Genomic DNA, 23,423 nt, shown 5'->3' on the forward strand with positions numbered 1-23,423 from the left:
GTTAGCCTCCGTCACAGTCTCTCTCTCACTAGCTTGTTTAACGACACTTGAAAGAGCTTGTAAACACATTACACATTGAAAAACAGTGACATGTGTCGTTACTGCGACACATTTTATATGTAAATAATTTCAACGTCGCTGAGTCTAGCGGTTAATTAGCAGTGGAGTGCTGAGGCGTTGACGTACGCTCTCTGATCATGAAGATGTCGGTCTGTTTATCCGAGTTAAAATCTCCAAACGCCGCCACCGTCCCGTAGTTCTCGGCACCGAAGAGGTCCGTGGTGACATCCTGAAGAGCTGACGTGTGGTACCGTCCTACAAAAACTAATACAACAGCCAAAGTGTTGAATTGTGATGGCCACATCCTTCTGCTGCTTCAGCTCCTCACAACAACACCGACTGCAGTACGGCACTCTGCTTTACGACAGGCTGGAACGACAGGCTTGTTGACTTCAGTGACGCATTTTGTCAAATATCCATCTTGAGTTCAGACATGTGCTCTTTTGTGTTCACACATTGTGGAAACAGACGGAGCAAACATGATGATAAGGTTTGAACCGTGTGATATCAGCGTTTCCTTGTTTACGTCAGTGTCGTGCTCGCGGCTAGTTTGACAGTTGACAGCGACATCAAGCCAGCTGGAGTTAGCTAGAGCAAACTCGAAAAAGGAGGAAGTTTGCTTTCAAAATAAACCTCTGGCATAAATCAAACTAGAAATGAACATAATATTGCAAACACGCCGACTTAAAAGTTGCTGATCGAGTGAAATGCAAGCTCAAAGAGTAATTGTAATGTTTATTGAAAGGTCACGTCAAATCTTAAGCATGGCTGAACGGGAGCAGAACCAACTGTCTTTTATTTTGAAAGACCATGAAGGAAAAGCTTAAACGTCCTAGCGAATTGGACTTTGTGTAAACATGGCGAGCCTGGTAGATGTCGGCTGGAAACTCCTGGAATTCAAAGCCCGATCAAAAAGATCAGGTCTGACTTGTTCCTTTGCATGACACGTCCGGTCGATGCTTGAGTGCCGCTGCTTGTGTGACACTGTGTGTTTGTGAAGCTCCTCAACGTGGTTGCGCTAAATAATGTGACTCGATCTGCCCATTGAATGTGTCCACTGCAGTGACGGTGCAGGCATGAAAGGTCAGAGGAGCTATTTTAAGATCCTCGGACCAGGTCTGCTTTCACTGTCACATCTCACCCTGAGTTTATTGTGCTGTGTGTGTGTGTGTGTGTGTGGTAAACACACGAAGTAAAGTGGTGCCACAGTTTAAGGATAGAAACATCACAGCAGCAGTTGTTTGTCACCACCTGTGGAGACACCATTACTTCTCAATAGTGACAAATCCACTAAATTAGTTTTTCCTGCACTTTGGTGCACCTCAAACATAATAAATCCATATCATTGTATGATTTTAACTAATCCAGCTATTCAATCTGTACTTATTTTAACTGTGTTAGTAATACTTCAGTCCTAAATGCACTGTCCCCATAGTTTCACAACAATTGCTTCGGATCATTCTGGTAAAAGGCAGCATGAAGATAATGGGAGGCACACATATCCTGATCTTAGAGCCAAAATCCTCAACTTTCTGTCAATTACACTAACTATCACTTGCATCTGTTTTCCCACTTGACATGTGACATTAACTCAGCAGTATAATATTCTGAAACCACATCATCTTGAGATGGATGTTATGCAGCATTATGGGTAATCATTTGTCAACGGTCTTAATTTAGTGACACATTTATTCTATTACATTTTTTACATTGCCTTCATAATATTTCACTATTACTCTACTTTTCTCAAGAGCAGTGGTGGATCTAGGATTTTTCAAAAAACAAGGAGCCATAAAGTGGCCACAATTAACACAGAGGGGTCAATTATTAGACCAACGTCCATGCACAATTCCTGATCCAGTGAGGTGCACAGTCAAGTCATTCCTTGTTTGCGGTTAGCGCTTTAATTTTGAGCAAAGATACACATCAATGAAAGTATTTTGAAAATGATTCCTTGTTCAAGCACATTGTGCTTGGAATTGTTTTGGAAATTTAACAAATCCTTACAAAGGTAATATTTATTGTTAGTATTGTTTGTAAGTTACAATTTTGTTTATAAAGACTACTGATAGTAAAGAGGCACTTTATGGGCCAATCAGATTTCAGCTTGGCCCAGTGCCCCCCCGGCCTTACTCCTAGATCCGCCTCTGCTTGAGGGTTAAAACATCATTCACTCCTAATTAAATACAGTGCATTGTAATTTTTTGTGATTGTTGCTCATGATCATGGTCATCTTTCTAACTCCAGGGTGTAATTAATTGTTGATTCATGCATGTCTAAAATCTAACTGTGCTACTAACTCCTTCCTGTGAGTTGCTGTAGATTTGTGATTTAGCTGAGAGAGAGAGAGACGATTGGCCTTAATTTCGCCTTTTGAGAATGGCTGACTCAGTGGCCGCTCCGGCCCGGCCTCATCGGAAAGTTCTCAGACTCGGTAAGTAGTGGCAGCAGCTCTGAAGAAAACCATGTGGTCAGCCACGCAGAGGAGACGTAGGGAGGTGATCAGTAGAGATCATCAAAGGAAATCATTTTGTCCCCTGAACATCAGAAGCTAACTTATTATTTCATGATTACAGGAAATCATTTTGTCCCCTGAACATCATAAGCTAACTTATTATTTCATGATTACAGTAAAACATCTTTGCCTTAATATGTTGAGAACTGGAAATAAAAAAATAGGCTTATAATTTTTCAATTTCTCATGGTCATTAAAGTGTTTGGCTGCATAAAATGTGGATGTGCACAATAATGAAACATTACAATAATTTGCTGCAGTTTGATTGTTGAGAAAGAGTCTATTTTGTGGTTTTAGCTTCCATCATCTTGTTATTCTTCTTGTAAGGATGAAAGAACCATAGATGACACCAAACAAAAATACAGTATCGAATTGAAGTCATATACAGCATTTGACTGCATTGTTAAGAGTGTCAGAGGTCTGTATCACTCAGGTTTGTCATGTGATTGTTGAAAACCATCCAAACTCATCGGAAATTAAAGCTGGAATATTAGACTTATTCTGTGCTCTTTAAAAGTGTTATCTGTAAAAAGAGATGGATTGGCTTTGTCCCCTGCAACTTTTAACATGATGGAAATTATGCTAATTTCAGTCAGAATGTGAATTTTTCAGTACCTGTGGTATTGACCCAAGGTCGAACCCATTAAAATGCAAATTTCAGCAGTGAAAAGTGTCTGAAAATAGAGAAAGTCTTAGAGACGGGGTCTCCCTCAAACTCGTGCATGCTCGCTCTCAGCTCAGAGGGAAATGTTCAGAGTATCTGGTGGTGAGTCAGATTACCATTTGAATTCCTACGCTCACGGCCTGAATATTGTTCTTTGTGTTGAGCTCTTTGAGATGCAGTGTGTTGCAGTGAAAAAGCAAATTGACTTATGGCATGTGTCCATTGTGTTTTGTCCTATAGTGCTCATTTACTTTTATATTCATTGGAAAATTGGGATGATTTCATGAAAGAAAATATCCATAAACTATTGCTAACTGCAAACCTTTTTTTTCACCTCCATATTGGAATAATAAGAAATAACACAATGGTCTCAAGATTGAAAAAAATGTAAATCATGCAAATTAAAGAGAAAAACTATTGATACATTGATTTTACCTGAGTCTAGTTTAGTCTTTCTTCAGGTGTAATGTTTATTAAAGCAAGGAGAAAAGGATCCATGGAAAACTTAGGCATAAGATATAGGAGCGACACTGGTAAAGTTAGTATCTGAACAGGTGTCTTTCTTCACCAGGTTCCATCTATGAACCTCTTAAGCTGTCTATTCTCCATCGGGAGGATGAGCCCCTATGGGAGAAGCTGGACCGCTACTACAATGCTGGTAAGTACAAACTACATCAATGGCAAGAACCTAAAAAGAAAGGGACATTTACAACACTTTTTGTATTTATCTCAGTTATTCAAAGATTATTTGGTTACACAAGACATATCATTGATCCCAACCTAAGGGACAGCTGCAAGTAATTTTAATTAAACACAATTATTGCTGGAATTATTGTAAGATTTAAATTTTGAATTCTGAAAACTACAGCTGTCCCCCACCCTATCAGCTATAACAAAACACTGAATGCTAGCTAGACACACTGACAAATAGATTTCTTTTTTATTAACACCTAGTGCAGAAGACCTAGGTTTGTAGATGTCCTATGTTCTAATCAAAAAAGGTCAGGACCATGTGACAAAAATGCTGCTCATGAAGAAAATGCATTTCATACATCCAAAACAAGTTTTAAGCAGTAAATGCAGAAGGAACTGCAAGATAACTGAAGCAATCTGCACTGCTCTCAGCCACAGAACCAACAGTTTTATTAAGTGCATTTTGTGTGACTGGAAAGAAAAAACTATTTTCTACTGATCATTTCTCTCTTTGAAACCACAAGGTCTGACTTCAACATGGCCACACTGTTGTTCTAATGTATGCAACTGTAAAGGCTGCAGTTGTTTTGTCATTGCCAATATTCCAAAATTGCAGCCTTGGATATCGTGATTACATCTTGCAGATGCACTATATTGTTTACAGAGAGATTGCTCTTGGCTGGTTTTACAGAGACAAAAAAAAAAAAAACATTTATGCAGCATGCACTGACCTGAATTTAATTTCATGCAAAGGTGCGCTCTGTTGACTTGGCACTGCACAGAACACAGTTGGCGGTGTTTCACAGTGAGAACTGACTTCTCCGGTGGGTGCCACTGCTTTAGAGGCTCTTAGATTGACTGGCCAGAGGCTCTTCAAGCAGGAGTGGGAGGGTGGAGACAGCAGGAGCCTGAGTCCTGGTCACAACAGATATTGACTGAGAAGATGTCACATACATACACCAAGGGTTTATGTGTATTCATAATTTTAATATTCCTCAAAAGGACAATCAATCAATCACATTTACATAATGGAGATTTGTGCATGGGTAAATGCACAAATATTTCCCCATACTAACTGCCTTTGAGTACTTATACCTGAACTAAATGACTTAGATTTCTGTTATAATATGCACCTTTCAGTGGAGGTGTTGTTTCAAATCTCTAGATTTAATCTGTTAAGACAAACTTGAGACAGAAACTCAGCGACAGATATATAAATCACCGGTGCAACCCACTCCAGGTGATGCTGCTGGCATGTGTAATCAATAATGGAGACTGGAGCCTCACTGCAGCAGAGATAAATACACATTAGTCCTGATTACTGAATTACCAGAAGCTGTGAGTGCAGCACTAGATCAGCAAGTGTAACCTTTCCAGGACACAAGAGGAACCACACATTACTGCCTCACAGCTGAATACACAGTACCCTCCATTTCTGATTCAACTAAGTGAAACCAACTTTTATTACAGAAGTGAAGTATCAATAAAAAATGCTGTGAAATATTGCTGTCATAAAATACAGAGGTCAAATATGAAATTTGGGGCTGCAACTTCAGTGTACTTGCTGCATTTAGAGAGCTGTCTGTCTAATGGTAGGCCTTTATCTGGCAGAGGTTTGTCATCAACTAATAACTCATCTCACACGGTCCCAATAATGGCGTCATCACATCTGTTATTCATATATAGCAACCAACTACCTGCTCCTTCATTGATAGGATTTTCAAGCTGTTTGCTCTATGGCTACCAGTGAGTGAACTTTGAAGTCTAAGGGCCTTTGCTAGTTATAGACAAACACAGTTGTATTTTTCCCATTTAGATTGTACAAGCTTTTATTTTGGTTTTAATCAGCTGTTTGATGCTAAAAACATCATGATTGAGTCGAGATTAGTCGAGCACAAGTATCAGCAGGACGTAAATATTATCCAGGATCACTACTGCACACGCTCCGAATGACATCGAAAGTGCAACACACAGTCTGTGGTTCAGCTCAACCAAAAAAATATATGTATATATGAAAATGGTTTCTTTTGTACTTTTCCTTTGCCTCGTGATGACAAACTAGATTTATTCTCTTTTTATTTCACAGCAAAAATCAATACAGGTCAGAGAGCAAGAGAGGGTATATGCCACACACGCACACCACTTCTTCTAAGCAGATAGAGTTGGGTTTAGTGTGCAGAGAGCCGGATCATGAGTTGCCTCTGGCTGTGTGTGGCTCTTAGATTCTGGTAATACAGCTCAGGATGCTGTCCCCGAGGATCAGGGCCGGGTTTTAGCCACTGTGGACATAAGCCAAGCTTTTCTCAGCTGCTCTTTTTGAGGTAACAAAAACGTATGATTCAGTACAGCACACACTAATCTTGACACACTCTAAGGAGGAGTTTATACGTACCTTTCTACTTCATTAATATTTTTATACGGTCTGTCTCGCTTATGCAAGACAAATTGATGTGTAATAATACATATTGTGGAAGCTATGTCCAGATATCCCCATAGTCATGCACTGTGCATAATTATAAGGATACAAAAGAGACGCATCACGTAAATAGTAATTTAGTCATGCCTGATGGGGCTTGTCAGTGCATCTCTGCCTGTGACATGAAAGTGATTACAGACCTCTTGAACGGAGACTTACTTAAAGGTGGTACTTAATTTGAATTTGGCAGAAGTTCATCAAAAAATACCTTCAAATAGGCCACAGAGTGTCTCCAATCATTTTATAGTGGAGGCATCCCTCCTCTCTAAAACACATAAAAAGCACCTCCGTAACAAATTACTTTTACACACTTTTAATAACACATATTAAACGTAGGTGAGAACAAGCAACACTTATGATTCTCACACAAAAAAAAACCCATCACATAATAAGTAAACTGATAATAAGAAATGCATCAGGTTCTCTCTGATTCAGCTCAGCAGGTGACACCGATTGATGGATCACATTAATTAGTGTTGATTATTTAGAGCAACATGTCATGATGCTGGAGAAAGAGAGGCAAAGAGAAAGTCAAGGCAAATGGATCAGTCAGTCAGGTGGGAATGCAAGAGGGAAAGTTAGCTGCACTGCTGAAGTTAGTCTGATAAAAAGCAGCTGGACAGACCCTGAGTCTGCGTCAAGCTGAAGTAAGTTCAAGGTTTGATACTTAACAGTTCTCAGGAATGGAAAGATGCATTTGTTGGAGGAGCCTTCAGAATTGAACAGCCTAGTCGCACCGCTGTGACACAATGTGTCTTTAAAGGTACAGTGTGTAGAATTTAGTGATATCTAGTGGTGAAATTACATGTTGCAGCTGAACACCCCTCACCTCACCCTCTCCTTCCAAACATGAAAAAGAACCTGTGGCAGACTTTAATTGTCATAAAAACTCAAAGGGTGTTTAGTTTGTTCAGTCTGGACTAATGTAAAAAACATAGCAGCCTCCGTAGAGAGGGTCCCCTCGATGTAAATATAAAGTATTTAAATATAAAGGGCCTTTTATGGGGTAAAGAAAACTACAATTCATATAATTTAGATGAAACAAACTAGTGAAAACATCATGAGGATTATTCTACATTAAATTTCTGCCAATAGATCCCTTTCACCTAAATCTTACACACTGGACCTTTAAATGCCGCCTCTGAAGGTCCCTTAATTGAGACGCAGTGAATGTTTAAACCTGACAACAAACACTTGTTCTCTCCCTGCAATTCTGCACCAGCTCCACCTATAAATCATCCATTATGTGGTAGTTAAAGAATGATGTTACTTACTCCAGTTTACATTGACTGGACTATAGTGCTGGATATTAAAGAATTATAGGGCTGACAACTCCAAAGCATCAACACAATTCACTAGCAGACAATTCTCTCATCAGAAAGTGTTTCAGATGGAATCGATTTTTTGCTTTGAAAGAGAGAGAATAAATGTAAGTATAGACGTGATATGATTGTGTGTGTGTGAATGACTGCACAGCACTCTGAATGGTTGTAAAGATTAGGAAAGCACTATATAAATACAGTCTTGTTACGCACAGGGATGCTCAGGGCTACAAAATCAGTGGAAGTGAATCACAGTTAACAAGTCGCTGTCATTGCCACAGTTTAGTTTTTCCCATATCAGCTTTGTTTGTACACTTTTATAGTTCACAAAATATTTGTATGCTTACTGATGTTTATGATACTTACTGTGAACAGAAGAGAAGAAAAATAACATTTATAGAGATTAAAGAAGACAAATCACAGCTTTGGGTCATGATTCAACTGGATTTACTTCACAGATAAATGGGAAATAACAGCTTTGCCAGAAGTGAACTGTTATACAGTATTCTTGTGTCTTGTTGTTTCATTGTACAAGTAATCAGATTAAAAGGAAAAATAACCTCCTCTAAACCAGTTGTGGTTGGATTGAGGGGTTGTCAATGCGTCCTGAGTGAAAGCTTTGGTTCTGGTCTGGATGAATCGTTTTCTCAGATGAATGCATTGCTGGCAGATATGACACAACCCAGTGGTCTACCCTGGTGAAGACAGGGCAGTGTGTGTGTGTGTGTGTGTGTGTGTGTGTGTGTGTGTGTGTGTGTGTGTGTGTGTGTGTGTGTGTGTGTGTGTGTGTGTGTGTGTGTGTGTGTGTGTGTGTGTGTGTGTGTGTGTGTGTGTGTGTGGTAGATGTTTGCTTGGTGGGTATTCATTAGGCTGCATGCGAATGTGTGCTTGGAAAACGACAGAAGACAATAAACAGAGCTTAGTGTACAACAGGTGTAGCCGTCAGTAGGAACTGATTTGCTGCTATCAGTGAGCGCAGCGTTGCCTCCAGCGTCAGCTGCGTCGCAACTCCATAGATTTACAGAGAAAAGCCTCCACCAGATTGCAGTGTGTCGAAAACGCAGCGTTGAACATTGGGCTTGTTTAATTGTTGTGTTGGGTGGCGGCTGGGAGCGCTTGTCCAATTCTAGCGGGGAACAAAGCCAACATTGTTATCGCCAGCACCCAGACCTGCCTGCCAATATACCTGCTTTCTTTCAGTTTCAGGGAGGAAAAGAGGTGGAGAGGGGTGAGGCTGAGGTGACAATGACAAATCAAAAGTAAAATTTTCCTCCTTTCTCTTTCTTTGTTGTTTCGTTGCAAAGCCGCCCCCCAGCTCAGTCGAAGGCAGCGGTATTAAGCTTATTGTGATCGGGGACCAGTTTTCTGTCATCAAGGAAACAATACAGGAGGAAAGTTTACCGCTATCTCCTCTAGTTCATCTCTCCATCATCTCCCCTCTTCTTTCTCTCTCTCACCTCTCTATGGTTTCGTATTTATGTGGCAATGTGGCCACACTCCATTGACTCACCCTGCTTGCTGATAATACTGGAGGCAGAAGGCACTATTGCTGCACCGTCTGGCTCACACCGATTAAGGAATGGAGAGAGTTTTATTATTTATAGCTATTATTGTGAGTTTTCTGCAAAAACATATGGTTGTCTGAACTCTCTTTTTTCTTTTCAATATTTAATACTCTTTCCCTCTTTTCTGCTTTTCTTCTTTTTCAGTGCTCTGCCAGTTCAGACCAGTTCAAGTCTGTTCACAAAGCAGACCTTTTCATTTGTTTCATTCGATTTGTTTTTGTAAAAACAGCTAAATATAAAAAAAAAAACAGGATAATGCAATCTACGGTTAATGGTGCAAGTTATGACCCTTTAGTCGGAGACAGAAGCAGTCAATTGTAAAAACTTCTCCTGTAATCACAGAATGGTGTAACTAATGAGCTACAGCAAATGAAACTACATTTGAGAAACCCATTTTAAAAATGCTTAGGTCATGCACATTTACATCAATATGGTCAATGTGCAAAATGGAGAACATTGTTGAAAACTGTTGTGGAGCTGTCATGTGCTAATTAGCATATTAATGACGCCATCGTGTCATATTTACCATGACCGTACATAGTTTATTGTATCACGCAGCCTTACACAGGATTTATGTCAAATCACCTTAACCAAACCGAGACACACAGTTTAAAGGAATAGTGCATTTTGGGAAATAATCTGATATAATCTGAAGGAGTTTGATATCAGTCTGCATTCAGTTGGGGCATGATGAGCTCAGCATAAGAAGGCAAGGAGAAACTGCAGGCATAACTGGATCCCTCTAAATTAATAAAAAGCCACCAGTACCTATATAAATCATAGTTTACAGTTTGAGTTGCATGCTGTAAATATTGATTGATGAATAACAGCTGGGCGCAGTGTCCATATTGACTTGGATAACACATCACTAAGCTTGTTGTTTTTCCCCTATAGCAGTCTTTCTGCTATGATAAGCTAAACCTCACCTCCTGCCTTAGCTTTGTCCACACATGTGATGGATATTGATCTTCCTCTCATCCCACCCTAGGACAGAACACAATTTCCCCCAAATTATTAGTTATTCTGTTAAATAGGTACATTTTTCCATCTGAAGGTTTCCATAGCTGTCACTACTGTCAGCATAGTAGGTTTTTATGGCCAGTGTATTTGTAACAGGAAACATTATGTCAGCATCACTAGAAGTAGACAGTCACTGGCATGAAGAATGATAATCACATGTCTGTGTTTTTCCAATTTTTCCCGTAGCATCTGCTGTGGAACTGTACAACTATCATCTTGCTCTTTCCTCTCTATTTTTTTCTCTTTTCAATCTATTTTGCTCTATTTTTTTTCTCCTTCTCATCATCTTCTCTCATTTTCTCCACCCTGTCAGTGCAGTGAAATGGCCCATTGTGAAAGAGCAGATTGTGTGCGTCTGAGACATTAGCTGCTGATTTAGTGGGACATTAGCTTGATGGATGGCACAAAACTACCAACAACAGTTGATTTGCATCCCAAGAAAGTTGGAGTCTGAAAATGAACAGCATTCAGCATTCTCATCATTCATGTTCTGCATGTAATGATGACTTCCACAGCACTGTGTTACGAAGATGAAACCACTGCTGTGTCCGAAATCTCTCACTAATCCCTATATAGTGAGTTCGCCATTTTGTAGTGGTGTCTGAATGTTTAGTGAAGTTTTTTATACCCTATATAGAATATATTGTTTCCCACAATGCATCATGAAAAGTAGTGTACGAACGATCATCATACGTCAGGATTATGTCTCTAACCGATTACTATATACCATCATGCATTGCGCACGAGAGGAGAAAGGGCAGCAGCCCGACCTGTCCTACAAATGTAAATATAAGAAGAGCAGTGCATCATAGCACACACTGTTGGAAACAAGTTGTCAACAAGATTGTCATTCAATATGTTTTTTGTTTTTTTTATGTCCCATGGGATTTTCCAACATCAGATGTTGTTGTACGTTGTAGTCCTGACGTATGATGACATCTTCACCGCCGCAGACAAAAACATGGAATAGGGTCCAAACATGTTTTTTTCTTCTCACTATATAGTGCTTTATATAGAAAACACTATATAGTGAAGTAGGTAATTGTGAGTGAGTGAGTGGGTGATTTGGGACGCAGCCCAAAAATCCCTTGTAAGTGCACATTAAGCAGTGTCAGAGCATGTTAACTCTTCATCCTGTTATCCCAAAATAATTATAAATTTTTTATTTGTCCAGAAAAAATGAAGATACAAGCACAGGCTTTGACTAATAATCTAAAAATTGTAACAAAATATTAAGAATCTATAACAAAATTATTCTATAAGAAAATAACATTTTTGTGACAGTCAGAGGAAAATATTATCAAATACTTTTACTTGTGTGTGATAGCTAATATGTTGAATGGCCTTTTCTATACCGTCACCATAGCCACAGTAAAACTAGCCTATACCAAATCACACTGTCCTATTACTGGTTAACATATAAGTGGAAACCAGATCAATGAAGGGTATTGTGTGTGTGTGTGTGTGTGTGTCTCAACATGTGTATTTACACTTAATTTACTCTACATTGAGACCAAGTGTCCATACAAGGGCAAACCAATCATTCTGTATATTTGTTTTTGCACATGGGCCACTTTATATTCAGCGTTCATCTTTTCAAATGCAGTTACTTTAATAGTCTCTAAAAACCTCTTTTATCTCACTGCCAATGTGACTGCCACTTTCAATTGACCAATACACACACAAGCAGGCAAACAGATTGACATTCCCGCCCCCTGTCTCTGTCCCAGCACCCATTACTTTGATGCTTTTTATTTACACACACACGGAAGGCCGCACGCACATGTATAAACACCTCCTCTTTTTGTTTCTGTACGCACACAATCTTCTCTATCTCTATTTCCCCTCATCTCTTTCTCCTTCCATCTCTCTCTCTATCATTCTCCTTCTCTCTGTCTCTCTGCTCTGTTTTCCACAGAGCAGAATGGATGTCCCCTTCATTTGCACCGGCATAATGTTCTGATGAAAAATGAAGTGATCCCTCCAGACAGATTAGTCATCAGTGAGGAGACCTCTGCAGGAGAGGAGGATATGAGTGTGTGTGTGTGTGTGTGCTTGTGTGTTTGTGAAATAGATAAATTACTTTCCCTGAGGCCTTCGGTTTGAGTATGTAATATTTCAGCATATATTATTGGAGGCTATGATCTGTTAGCAGTAAGAGCTTTCCTCCATTGTCCTCTGATCAGTAATGCCTAGTATGAACTTTGGTGAACTTGAACCATGTTAGTTTACCTCCGCTCGTCAGTTTAGTGCAGTCAGATTGTCATAGTGATATCCCTGGAAGAACAATGTCTCCCCTAATTCCACAGAAGTGACCTTATTTCGCATTGGAGAGCTTTCCAGTCATTTTGGTTACACCAGCAAGAATGACTAGGTGTTAAGTCCCTCAGTGTTGGTGATGCTAGCACTGCACAGTAGGAATTTAAACTTAATTTACTGTTGCACCCTTATCCCAGTAAGTATTCATCTGATCAAGAGAGTTCAAAACAACAATTTATTTATCTTGTGGGCTAAACATGATATTCCAGGTCTACTGTAACTGCTGTTTCTGGGCTCTGTAGGACCGTATTTCAATGTAATTATTTATGTAGCCTGGTTGTTTTTTATCTAAATCTGCAAATGTCCTTGTATATGGACATCATCAAACTAGTACTGGGCAGTTTTAAATGAGAAAAATGAGACATTATATGGGACAACCTTGTCTATTTTGAGATTTTGGGCTATTTTGCTTCAATGATGTGTTTTCTTCTAGACTATGATGGAAATAAAACATCCGTAATAGACTTTTTGTATCTGCAGATTTCAATCACAATACAAATCTTTCAAAGGCCATTTTCCTGAAATAAGTTCTGTCTGAGCCGGAAATCACAACTTCTGTAACTCCTAAATCCAGAGAACTTTCCAAATGTGTCTTATCTATATTCTGAAGGTCTGTATTTAGATATTTTGTTCATATCTAATTCATAACCTGATAACCTTTTTTTTTGTAAAACGTGGGGGTAATTTATTTTGTGGCTGTTTGAATTTAGTTGAATTTAGTTCTTGATCTTGAATTTCAACAATTAAGTTCACATTAGTCTGCTGTAAGGACTGGAGTCAATTAGGAGACGTGCATACATTATTAATGACCCCCAATGCAAATAAGCTTTGTAATGTTACTCTTGATGATGATACAAGACGTATAATGAGTGAAATAAGCAGTTCATGTCATGGTTGAATATTTCCATCTAACAGTAGTTTGCAGGTTATGTTAGCGACTAGCGCTAAGTCAGAGCTGGCATCTGAACCAAGGTTTATCTGTCAATAGCAACATGCTATAAGCAGTTTGATAAAGTAATCAAGATGAAGACTCATGTTATTCTTATGTTACAAACATTGTGGAGAGTGAAACAATACATCACCATTCTGATATTTTGATTTGACGGCAACCTTGTAGAATTCACTCATCGTCACCACTTTGAGTTGGTTTCTGGTTGCTCCTTTTTTTCGCCACCACACTGTGTAGCATACAATAGCTAGCAAAATATAAAGCAAGCAGAGGTTTGCATGTGTGATGAGCAGAGTCGCAGCTGCAGGCGAGCGGCTGAGAGGTGGGTGGAGATAGAGGTGGAATTCATTTGCATAATTATAGATTAGCAAAAACTTAATGAGGCAATGAGTTACCTCCAAGACATTTCATGGTTGTGATGGGATTCTTTTCAAAACAAGCTTCTAAATATATAATTTTGAGGAACAGAGATGATTTTTAGGGGTTTAATTGATGCCAGGAGAGAAACTGGTCTCCAGCCATGCTAGTGGCTTTAATTAGACATAGTAGCACTTTTAGCGAAACGCTAATACCAGCACATGCACTAGTATGCTCATAATGACAAGGTAGGGTCAGTAATTACAGAGATAAACCTCAGTATTTAAGAAATAAAGACTTTGATCTCAGATGAAAATTCATGGTATAATTTAAGTTGTAAGCGAGACTTTGTTATTTTTCATGGCAATTTACCCAATAGTTGTCATAATTCAGTGATAATAAATGTTTTATTTGAAGGTTGTGCAAATGTGGCACTAGAGGAAATGCCAGTTGAGTAAGTCAAGTTCTCTTAAATTGATTTAATTAATTTATTAGGTTAAAGTGAACAATTTCTTGGCTATGCATACTATAACCATGTATCTAATTGTCTTCGTACACATGACAAAGTCTTAAGACAGTAAAAGTAACAGTGAGGTGGGTGAGATAGATCATGACATGGATAGATGTGTTCTAGCATTGACTTTTATTCCAAGATCCCATCTAACCTAGTTATTTAAATGCACCGAAAATGTTTATTCCTCTTGTGACATGAATGTCTGAACAAAAGTAGAAGAAGAATAATGAATCTCACTCTACTGAAATGTTTTGACAAATGAAAGTAACTGGTCCTGCTTAAAGTCATGTAAATCTGGAACAGGTGCTAACATATCTGTCTTGCCAGTGTGATGCAAAACACTGACATGGACTAGACTGCCTCTTTTCAGCCTGTGCAGTCACAATCAAAGTGCACTGAAGTAAAAAAATGGCATCATGATTCCAATTATATCCTTCAGAGAATTATTACTTTTCTTCACTGTTGCAGCAATTTACACTTGTCACAGTTCACACTTTGCTCCATTAAAATAGGCCTTCATCTGTTATCACACTCCATCTGTTGTCCCACTTGCATAGCGCTTGTTGTAAATGTCTACATAACACAAGCTGAACGAGCTCCAAGTGACTTTATTACATTAACTTAGATTTACTTTGATAAAAACAGAAAGGTTCCAGCCTTTTTATGCCTGTGCACCAGTGACAGCCATTGCCGGAGGCAATATGTTTTCATTTTGTCCGTTTGTCCCACTCTCTTGAATGCAATAGCCCATCACAGGAAGCCATGAGAGAATTTCTTTACATTTGGCACAAAAGTTCCCTTGCACTCAAATATGAAATGATAACGCGATAATTAATTAGCTTATTAGGACAAAATACACTTAATACATTTTAATAAATCCCTTCAACGTCTTTACTATATGAGTCTTGACCATAGACTGTAAATAAAAAGGAACGACGCATTTCGACTTCCTCCCACTATCCTGAAATGTAGCTGAAGTAAGATCAGCGCTATCTTGTTTATTGGGAGCCAGAGTCTGCACAGCAGTGATCGGGGAATGGAGCCACGGTTGCAACGTCTCATCGATGTACACGCTCATGCAATTGTAAATCAGTCTCAACTGTCAATCATGATGTTTCACCACCATTTTGTCGAATCAGATAACTAATTAAAACTAATTTCCTGGAAAGATTAACACTTGAACATACATCAGTGTGATAAGAGCTATCTTAAATAATAAAACATCTTTACACTTTGTCCCATGTCCCATGCATTTAAATGGAAGAGATGGGGATTTTATGACCTTCACCGCAGCCAGGCATCAGGAGCTGAAGACCTTTATCTTTACCTTTGGTGAATGAGGTCCATCCCAACAGTATATGGTCTGGACAGACAAAGATATGAACTGCATCTGGGTGTAGGCACACACCAACAAGATGATCAGTCTAGCTCGAAACTGAATTGAAGCAAAAAGTATGATTTAACCACAAAAAATGTAAAATGTACAGTAGCACCAGCTGCCTTATTGAGGTCACAGGTCAGGCAACATTTTCCCCACTTGACACATGCACACTACCCTGGAACAAACAGATCAGAGGCAGTGAAAGCACATGCTGGTAGTGAAAAGCTGCATGACTCTTGTCTTGACTCTGGAACTACTGTGCCCACTTGAACAACAAAACAAAATGGGATAAACACTGGATCTGACACATCATCATCTACACTGGATCAAAAAGAGGTTGATTAAGGTGTGATGGGAGTGATGCTCCTTCTGCGTAGCAGTAAAAATAGACAAAATAAGGTCATGTAATGTGTGTGTGGGCATGAGAGAGTGTGTGCTCTCAAAAACAGTACTGTCAGTGAAGACTGGAACTGAATAGCCTACTGTCACTTTGATTTGATAAAGTCTGATGGAGCGGTGCTTACTGGCTTGTTGTGTTACATTTGCTTAATTCTTCACTGGTGTTTAAACTAATAATGGTTCCATTGCTATTCATGCAATAACTGTTGATTCACAACTTTCTCTCTCTTCATCTAGTCAAGACAACCATTCTGAACTACCAGAGTCCCACCACAGGCCTTTTCCCTGTCAAAACATGCTCCACGTGCAAAGAGGCCAAGGTCCGGGACTCCCTGTATTGTGCTGCTGGTGCCTGGGCCCTGGCCATGGCCTACAGGTGAGTGTATGATGTACACACATGCACAATGAACAATAAACCCCTGCAAAATGCTGCACGACTATACAGCTTTGTGGTATTTTAGTAGCTATTGCTAGCTACCCTATTGTTATGCATAATATTGTGCTAAAATGCTGAGGATAACGCTATATACCTCATACATAAAGCATTAGGATGAAGACTAACCATGTCTTGAGTTTAGCTGTTTTTGAACAGTAGCTTGCTGCCTCAGTAAAGGATACGTCCATCATTTTATGCACACATGAATATGCAAGTGACCGTAAATTTAATTCTGTGCACAAATAGTGCAAAGTGCAGTTTTTTTGATGATGTATGGCTCTTCAGGATGATAAATGATGCAATAGACATCAGAATATTTGTCAAACCATGTGTGATAGTACGATGTGTGCTGTAAGGGTGGAACGTATTCCACCTTACCACCATTGCTGCAAAGGTGATGTGAAAGAAACACTGAAGTGGACAAATATCACCTCTGATACATTCATTGAACATAATGTAGAAAACAGACCAAGAATCGTAAGTGACATCAGTTAACAATCACTGATTCACAATATTCTACCCCATATCCCTTTGTCTTGAACTCATGGTTTTGTTAAACTCTCAGTAAGTTTCACACTCACTGACCCAGATCTTCAATCTGCCTCTGTGATTCGAAGGATTTACCTTTTAAGCACACTTTCATTATCGGTTTAAAGGCAATAATTTCACTGAGAAGAGTCAAGTCCCCAAACTCCTTTAACAATTGTCCCCACTCTTGATGCCTACACTGATTAGTCTCTTGAAAATTCCACAAAATGAGCATCTAATATGACAGAGAAAGAAAGGGGAGGGGTGGATGGAAAATATATATGGAGAGAGAAAGAGAGACTGAAGGAGAAGATATGAGGCGGGAGTTGGAGGGTAAGGTAGGCAGAGGGAGAAATCAAGCGAAAGGAGAGATAAGAGAGAGAGAGAGTGAAGAAATGAGATTGAGGGGAGAGACAGGGGTAAAAATAGAGTTTACTGCAGTGATGTGACCAGCGGCAGATCCCAGTCATCAGTCATGGCTGCCTCCTATTAGAATTGTCACTGGGATTTAATTAAGATTATTCTCATCTGACAGGCTTGGCTAGTGCCATTACTTACTTCACGCCCAGCTGCTATGGGTATATGTTCGAGTGTGTGAGAGTCGATGACTAGACTGGCAGTAGGATTTGCCACTATCTTCTTCTCTAAGTAGACATTGTACGCTTTTATCCACTACCATATCCAGTCACATTTAATTATTCATTTTATGACTTTTTATACATTATAACTTTTTAATGGGGGCTGGGCTGTTTTTTGACCTTACTGACACACGTTGTATTTTTCTGATTAATTGTAATTAAATTAAAAGAGCTGGGTATGTTCCCGCAACCCCCCGGTCAGTGCAGGATCATCTCATGCATATTAGATGCTTGTACTGTGGGAACAGGACGTTGGGAGATGAAAAGCCGCCTGCTTTACCCTCTGCCTGCAATCAGTTTTGATGTGGAGGGTCACATTTAAAAGACAGCGTGATTAATGCACTGCGTAGCACTGAAATTCAAACAGGTTTTACTTCAGTGGTTTGGCTTTCCTTTGTCAATATCCAATGTCATTATTGTGATGACCTTTGTCGTGGGCATTTCAGATCTGCCGGCCCTGACAGGGATATACTGACTGCCACTGCAGATATAATTGATTGATTTTTGAGTGATATGTTGCCAAGATTACTCTCCAAGTCCAAAAGTGATTTTATAACTGTAGCTTGCCTTTTCACTCAGGAATTGTAATGATACGCCTGTTAGCAGAGAACAGCTTTTTTTAAGGCTTTACAAAATGCACAATGATTCTTTAAGCCAATGTTGCATGCCAGTGATGAGATTTATAGGCAGTCTGCCTTACAAATATTGCTTGCACAGTAGTGAGAAAGTAAAAGTTTTTAGATTCTTTTGAAGGTGCTCACATAGACTGAAGATCTTTCATCAGTAGAGAGGGCATTCCATAGTTTCGGACCCATGGCTTCAAATCATCTTTTATTTATTTGTATGATCATGTGTGAGGGAAAGCTAGTTAGCCCTGGTCAGGAGACCTGATGTGGGTCATTTTATTGGATGCAGTTGGTAGCCTTGCAACACTGTCCTGGTCCATGAACCACCAGAAGACAGTGGCATCTTCCAAACCAATAAAGTAAATATGTAATCATATGAAATGACAGGCTACTCATTCATTGGACAGGTGAAGTGACTGCACTGGATAGTAAGCACAATGTAGACTGACAGATTCCTCAGCTTTATTTATGTATCTTCTCTGATGGACACATCTCGACCATGAAGCAATAACTACTCTTGAGAATTCATTTTTTGAGACTGTAACTTACTGGACCTAATATTTGATATTCTCCTTCAGCTGTACTCAGGTTGTTTGGTCCAAACCAAAGTTAAATAAAAGAATTCTACTCAAGACCAGGAAACAAAACCAACAATAACTCTCAAATGCACTGCACTTTGTTTGAGCACCATAATACTACTGCTATGCTCATTGTCAATATTAAATCCAACAGGGTTACTTCTACTGCAAATAATACGATCATCACCCAAAGTATTCATTGCAAACAATTAAACTGTAAGACCAACCGTCTTGTTCACCTTTGACCTGCTGTAGTTGTTGTATTTACATGGGAACAGTTTTCTTGAGCAAACAGTGGTTTGCAGGATCACCAACATTTTGCATGCATTTATTTTTATTTATCAAAATCTGGTTTGTTGTTGTAGCAGCAATATTTTTTGTCTTTGTCCATTACCTATTGTGTCTAAGTGATTAATTAATTTTATTTGATATGATTTGGACTTATTTATTATTGTTTGGTCAGGTTTGGGTGGGAATACATGGGGCCCTCACCAAGTGGCTGTCAGGTTTGGTCGGCCTGTCAATGTCAGAATGATGGCTTTGGAATTGTGGAGACATTTTGGAACTGTTTTTGGTTTTATGGTTTATTGATTAAGTTAAAATTAAAAAAACATCATGTCTTGAAGGCATTACTCCCTGATGCCTTGTCTGCAGCCTGCTCCTCTTATTTACTTTGTTAAAAACATAAAACCATTAGAAAAAACAACAATACTATTATATTAAAACCTAGCTAGTCATTGTTATCTTTCAAGAACACTGTGTCCACCCCTCATGTGTTCTCCCTCTTTTCCCTGCTGTGCAGACGCATTGATGACAACATGGGGCGAACGCATGAGTTGGAGCATTCTGCTATCAAGTGTATGAGAGGGATCCTCTACTGCTACATGAGACAGGCTGATAAGGTGAGTTTTTTAACCAGCCTTCACTCAGCTCTTGCCTTCACACTGCATGTTTGCAGAAAAGCACCTCGCAATTACATGCTGGATTACAGATGAAAGTCGTATATATCCAGAGCTGCTATTCATCAAGGCCACTCAGAGCTGGAGCACTGGACACATCTGGTTCCTCTTTCATATCATAACAAAATGACAATGGGAGTCGGTTGCTTTAGTCCTAAGGGCTTAATAACCAGAAATCTGTTAATTGCCAAATACTTTTGCTCTGAAGGGGAAAATTTCACGCCACATCTGTTGCGGGCTGTGAATGAAAAATTGCGTAACAAACCATTTTATGCACCTAAAGCAGAACCAAATATATCCATTGTATGCTGGTTTTTGATTCTTCATGAGCAACATCTTAACACAGTGCGGCCCGCTGTGCCACTGTGTACGTGCATGTGTACAGTGTGTGCCTTTGAAAGCCTTTCTGTTTCATCTTGCTTCGACCTTGACGACCTAATTTAGGGGAGAGCTTTTCTGTGTCTTAATTACAAAGCTGCATTTACACAGTTAATTACACAGAGCAGCTTTCGTTACAGGCCTGTCTGCAACACTTACTGAGAACATGGCATTTTTAATGGAGACGTGACACAGGGCCACTGCGGAGCAAATATCCCTGAGCAAATACAGCAACTGGCCCCCTGCTGTCATCCTATATAATGGTATATATAAGGAACCAAGGTAGTGTCCTTCAGAATGATTGAGTTTTATAAAATAAAATCTTTTTCTCGTGATGAAGACGTATTATGAGTCACTGTGGGAGTTGGTGGAGTTCATTTTCGCTCAGGGACCCCGACTGTGCACAGAAAGTATAAACCAGATGCAGATGTTGGTACAGAAGTACTGAAGTATAAAGTAATTTCTCAGACAGAAACCTAAGAAATATAGATATTAAAAACAGATATTTTTGTACCAAACATAATCATACTGTAATTGGGTTCTGTTTAATTTTAAAGTGTAATTATATACATAATATAATATAAACTATTACTATACATTGATATCAAGTAAAATGTCATGCCATAGACAACATATTTGTTTAGTGCCTAAACACTTGATATGTCACAGGGAGGTGTGGAGAGCAGGTGGACCCAAATGCAGGAGCCAGGCAGGAGGCCATTCCAACTCACAAAAAACAGAATTTATTGAGAGGATTAAATATGGGGCACGCCCAGCAGGAAACAAAAAGACAAACTCAAACCTAAGGGAGGAAAGTCTGAGCATAAGCAGGGTATAGTTGAGTGTGAGTGCAGGGTTTTGAGTGAAAGCATTACAAAATCTGAATGTGAAATCAAGTCCTGATACAAAACTGAGAGACCATGCTCTTGAATAAAGATTGGAAAAAATAACATACTTACAGCATTTGGTTCAGGTTTGGTTTTATACAGAAAAAACTTAACCACATGTCTAGATAATCACAAAGTTGTGATCTACATTTAAAGAAACCGTGGATGTTTCTCTAAATGCAAACCCTGGTGTGACAGTTACATAGTACCATCCAGCCTCACCACCTCCAAGCAACTCCACTGCTGTTAATAAATGTAGCCTAGGTAGATTTTCAAAGCCTTGACTCCCTGCTGTCTGAACTACTGCCATGAACTTGGCTCTGTCCCCATTTAGTTTGTTGGAAATCCAATGTATCTCTGTTGTAATCAGAAATCACAAGCAGCAGCCTGGTAATTGGTTTGAAGAGATGAATAATTTTTTTTGTTGGCTATAGATGCAAAAAAAATGCATTAAGGCAGACTATAACCTTTAACTGTGTGGAGCAGTAGGCATTTCCTGTAATTTGAAGCTTGTAATGGTGCATTGCAGCATTTAAGATAAGCAAGATGTGGTGCCACTCAGAATATCCTGAGAGAATAGAGCCACTTGACTCTGTGGCTCTGCTTGGATGGAAATCAGAGCGACATGGACAAAAAAGTAGGTTTTACAGGAGCATAAACCTGTGTTAGCTGCTGACAGAGGTAGCTCTCTATCTCCCTCTCAGTCACGCACACGCATTAGGTGCTGTGGGATGGCAGGAAGTGGAGCAGCTTCAGTAAAAGTGGGACAGAGGGTCTCCACTATGACCGACTTGGAGGCAAAGCGAGAGAGGGAAAGGTGGGCAGAGGAAGTGTGCCAGAGGAAAGAACAAGAGGAAAGCGTGGGAGTCTGAGAAAATGAGAGCAAGAGGGACAACAAAGACAGAGGAGGGTGAATAATCGAAAGTACTAGGAGAAAAGAGGTAGAAGTGAGGAGCAAGGGAGGGTGGGAGGTAAAAAGAAAAATGAAGACAGCGATGGGGGACTTGACGATGGAGAGAGGTGGGGAGAAGAGAAACAAACGAGGTAAAAATGGGACAAAGGGCCAATTATTTATAACTCTGTGCGATGGGGCTAGCGGCCTAGACATGATTCAGTGTGTACTCGTGTCCCTGCTGCAAACACACACACACACACACACACACACACAGTCACCAACAAACCACTGCACACAAAAACACAACTTAACATGTTGATTGGCCCTTATCTGCTTCAGAGCAGTCTGTGTTATGCTGAACAGTACATCAGCCCGGGTTATTGTTCACAGCTCAGACACATGGCTGACTGTTCCAGCTCATTTCATGTAAGAAACAACATATTACGTGTGTCACTGGTGTGGTTGTGGATTCATGCAGTCCTGAATTTCAGGGTAAGGCTTCAGGCTTTAAAGCTTACTTTTCACAGGGAAATTATATTGAAGCTTGGCTGAATTTGAAGTGGCTAAGGTAGCCCGTCAAATATTAGCACGTAACACAGCTAGATTTGAAATGTAAGCAAAGAAGGAATCCAAAGTATCAGTTGAAGTTAAACCCTGAGAGTGTCTTCAAGAGTCAGTATCATGCAAGCCCCAAAAAGGGGATGTGGCAGCTGAAATAGAAGCAGCAGATGATATTCAATTAGCAAAAGAGTTTCTTCAGTTTAAGTAAGGTGATGAAAGGAGCATTTGTCTGCCCGATTTGAAGGAGCCCAGTTCGAGCGCTCTGATGCAATCGGTCTTCACATGCAGCCTCCAAAAGAAGCAGCTCTTGAATTGAGACACAGCTCGACTCTTTACTGAGGAAACGTATTGACAGTGAACGACCTCTGTGAAGTATCATGTTCTTTTCAAATCATCAGTTTTCTGTTTTCTTTTGGTGTTTTTACTTCTTGTGTCAGTGTACTTCCTGTCGTCATATGTTTCCCAGTCTTTTAACAATCCTCACCTGATCTCCGCTTGCTTACCTGTCCCTGCTGTTTTCCTCCCGTTGAACCTGTTTATGTAATGCACCGTGTTCCCTTGTTCTTTGCCAGATTGTCTGTGTATCTCATTGTGTGTGCATTGCTCTCTGATTTCTTACTTGCCTTTTGGTGTCTTTTTTTAAATTCTGACTGTTTGCCTCCATCAGACTGCTGACCTCAGTACGATCCTGGGCTGTCTGAGT

The 23,423-nt window shown here is 39.6% G+C and overlaps 2 protein-coding genes across 4 annotated transcripts in view; one reads left to right on the forward strand and one right to left on the reverse strand.

Annotated features, from left to right (window-relative positions):
• Positions 1-592, reverse strand: part of itfg1 (integrin alpha FG-GAP repeat containing 1) — a 136,223-nt gene extending 135,631 nt beyond the window's left edge. The window contains exon 1 of the mRNA XM_020080272.2: positions 187-592. Within this exon, the coding sequence (XP_019935831.2) occupies positions 187-364 (178 nt within the window). The 5' untranslated portion in view covers positions 365-592. The remainder of the gene's footprint in view (positions 1-186) is intronic.
• Positions 593-827: 235 nt separating this feature from the next.
• The window catches only part of phkb (phosphorylase kinase, beta), a 98,215-nt gene continuing 75,619 nt past the window's right edge, over positions 828-23,423 (forward strand). For 2 of the 3 annotated variants that reach the window (XM_069535463.1, XM_069535397.1), the window contains exons 1-4: positions 828-981; positions 3,811-3,897; positions 16,472-16,610; positions 19,843-19,942. In XM_069535463.1, coding sequence (XP_069391564.1) covers positions 918-981; positions 3,811-3,897; positions 16,472-16,610; positions 19,843-19,942 — 390 coding nt within the window. In that variant the 5' untranslated portion in view covers positions 828-917. Of the gene's footprint in view, positions 982-2,382; positions 2,495-3,810; positions 3,898-16,471; positions 16,611-19,842; positions 19,943-23,423 lie in introns of all 3 variants that reach the window. The other variant, XM_069535525.1, reaches the window with a different exon arrangement.

Source organism: Paralichthys olivaceus, chromosome 1, assembly GCF_024713975.1.
Source record: "Paralichthys olivaceus isolate ysfri-2021 chromosome 1, ASM2471397v2, whole genome shotgun sequence".
NCBI classification, from domain to species: Eukaryota; Metazoa; Chordata; class Actinopteri; order Pleuronectiformes; family Paralichthyidae; genus Paralichthys; species Paralichthys olivaceus.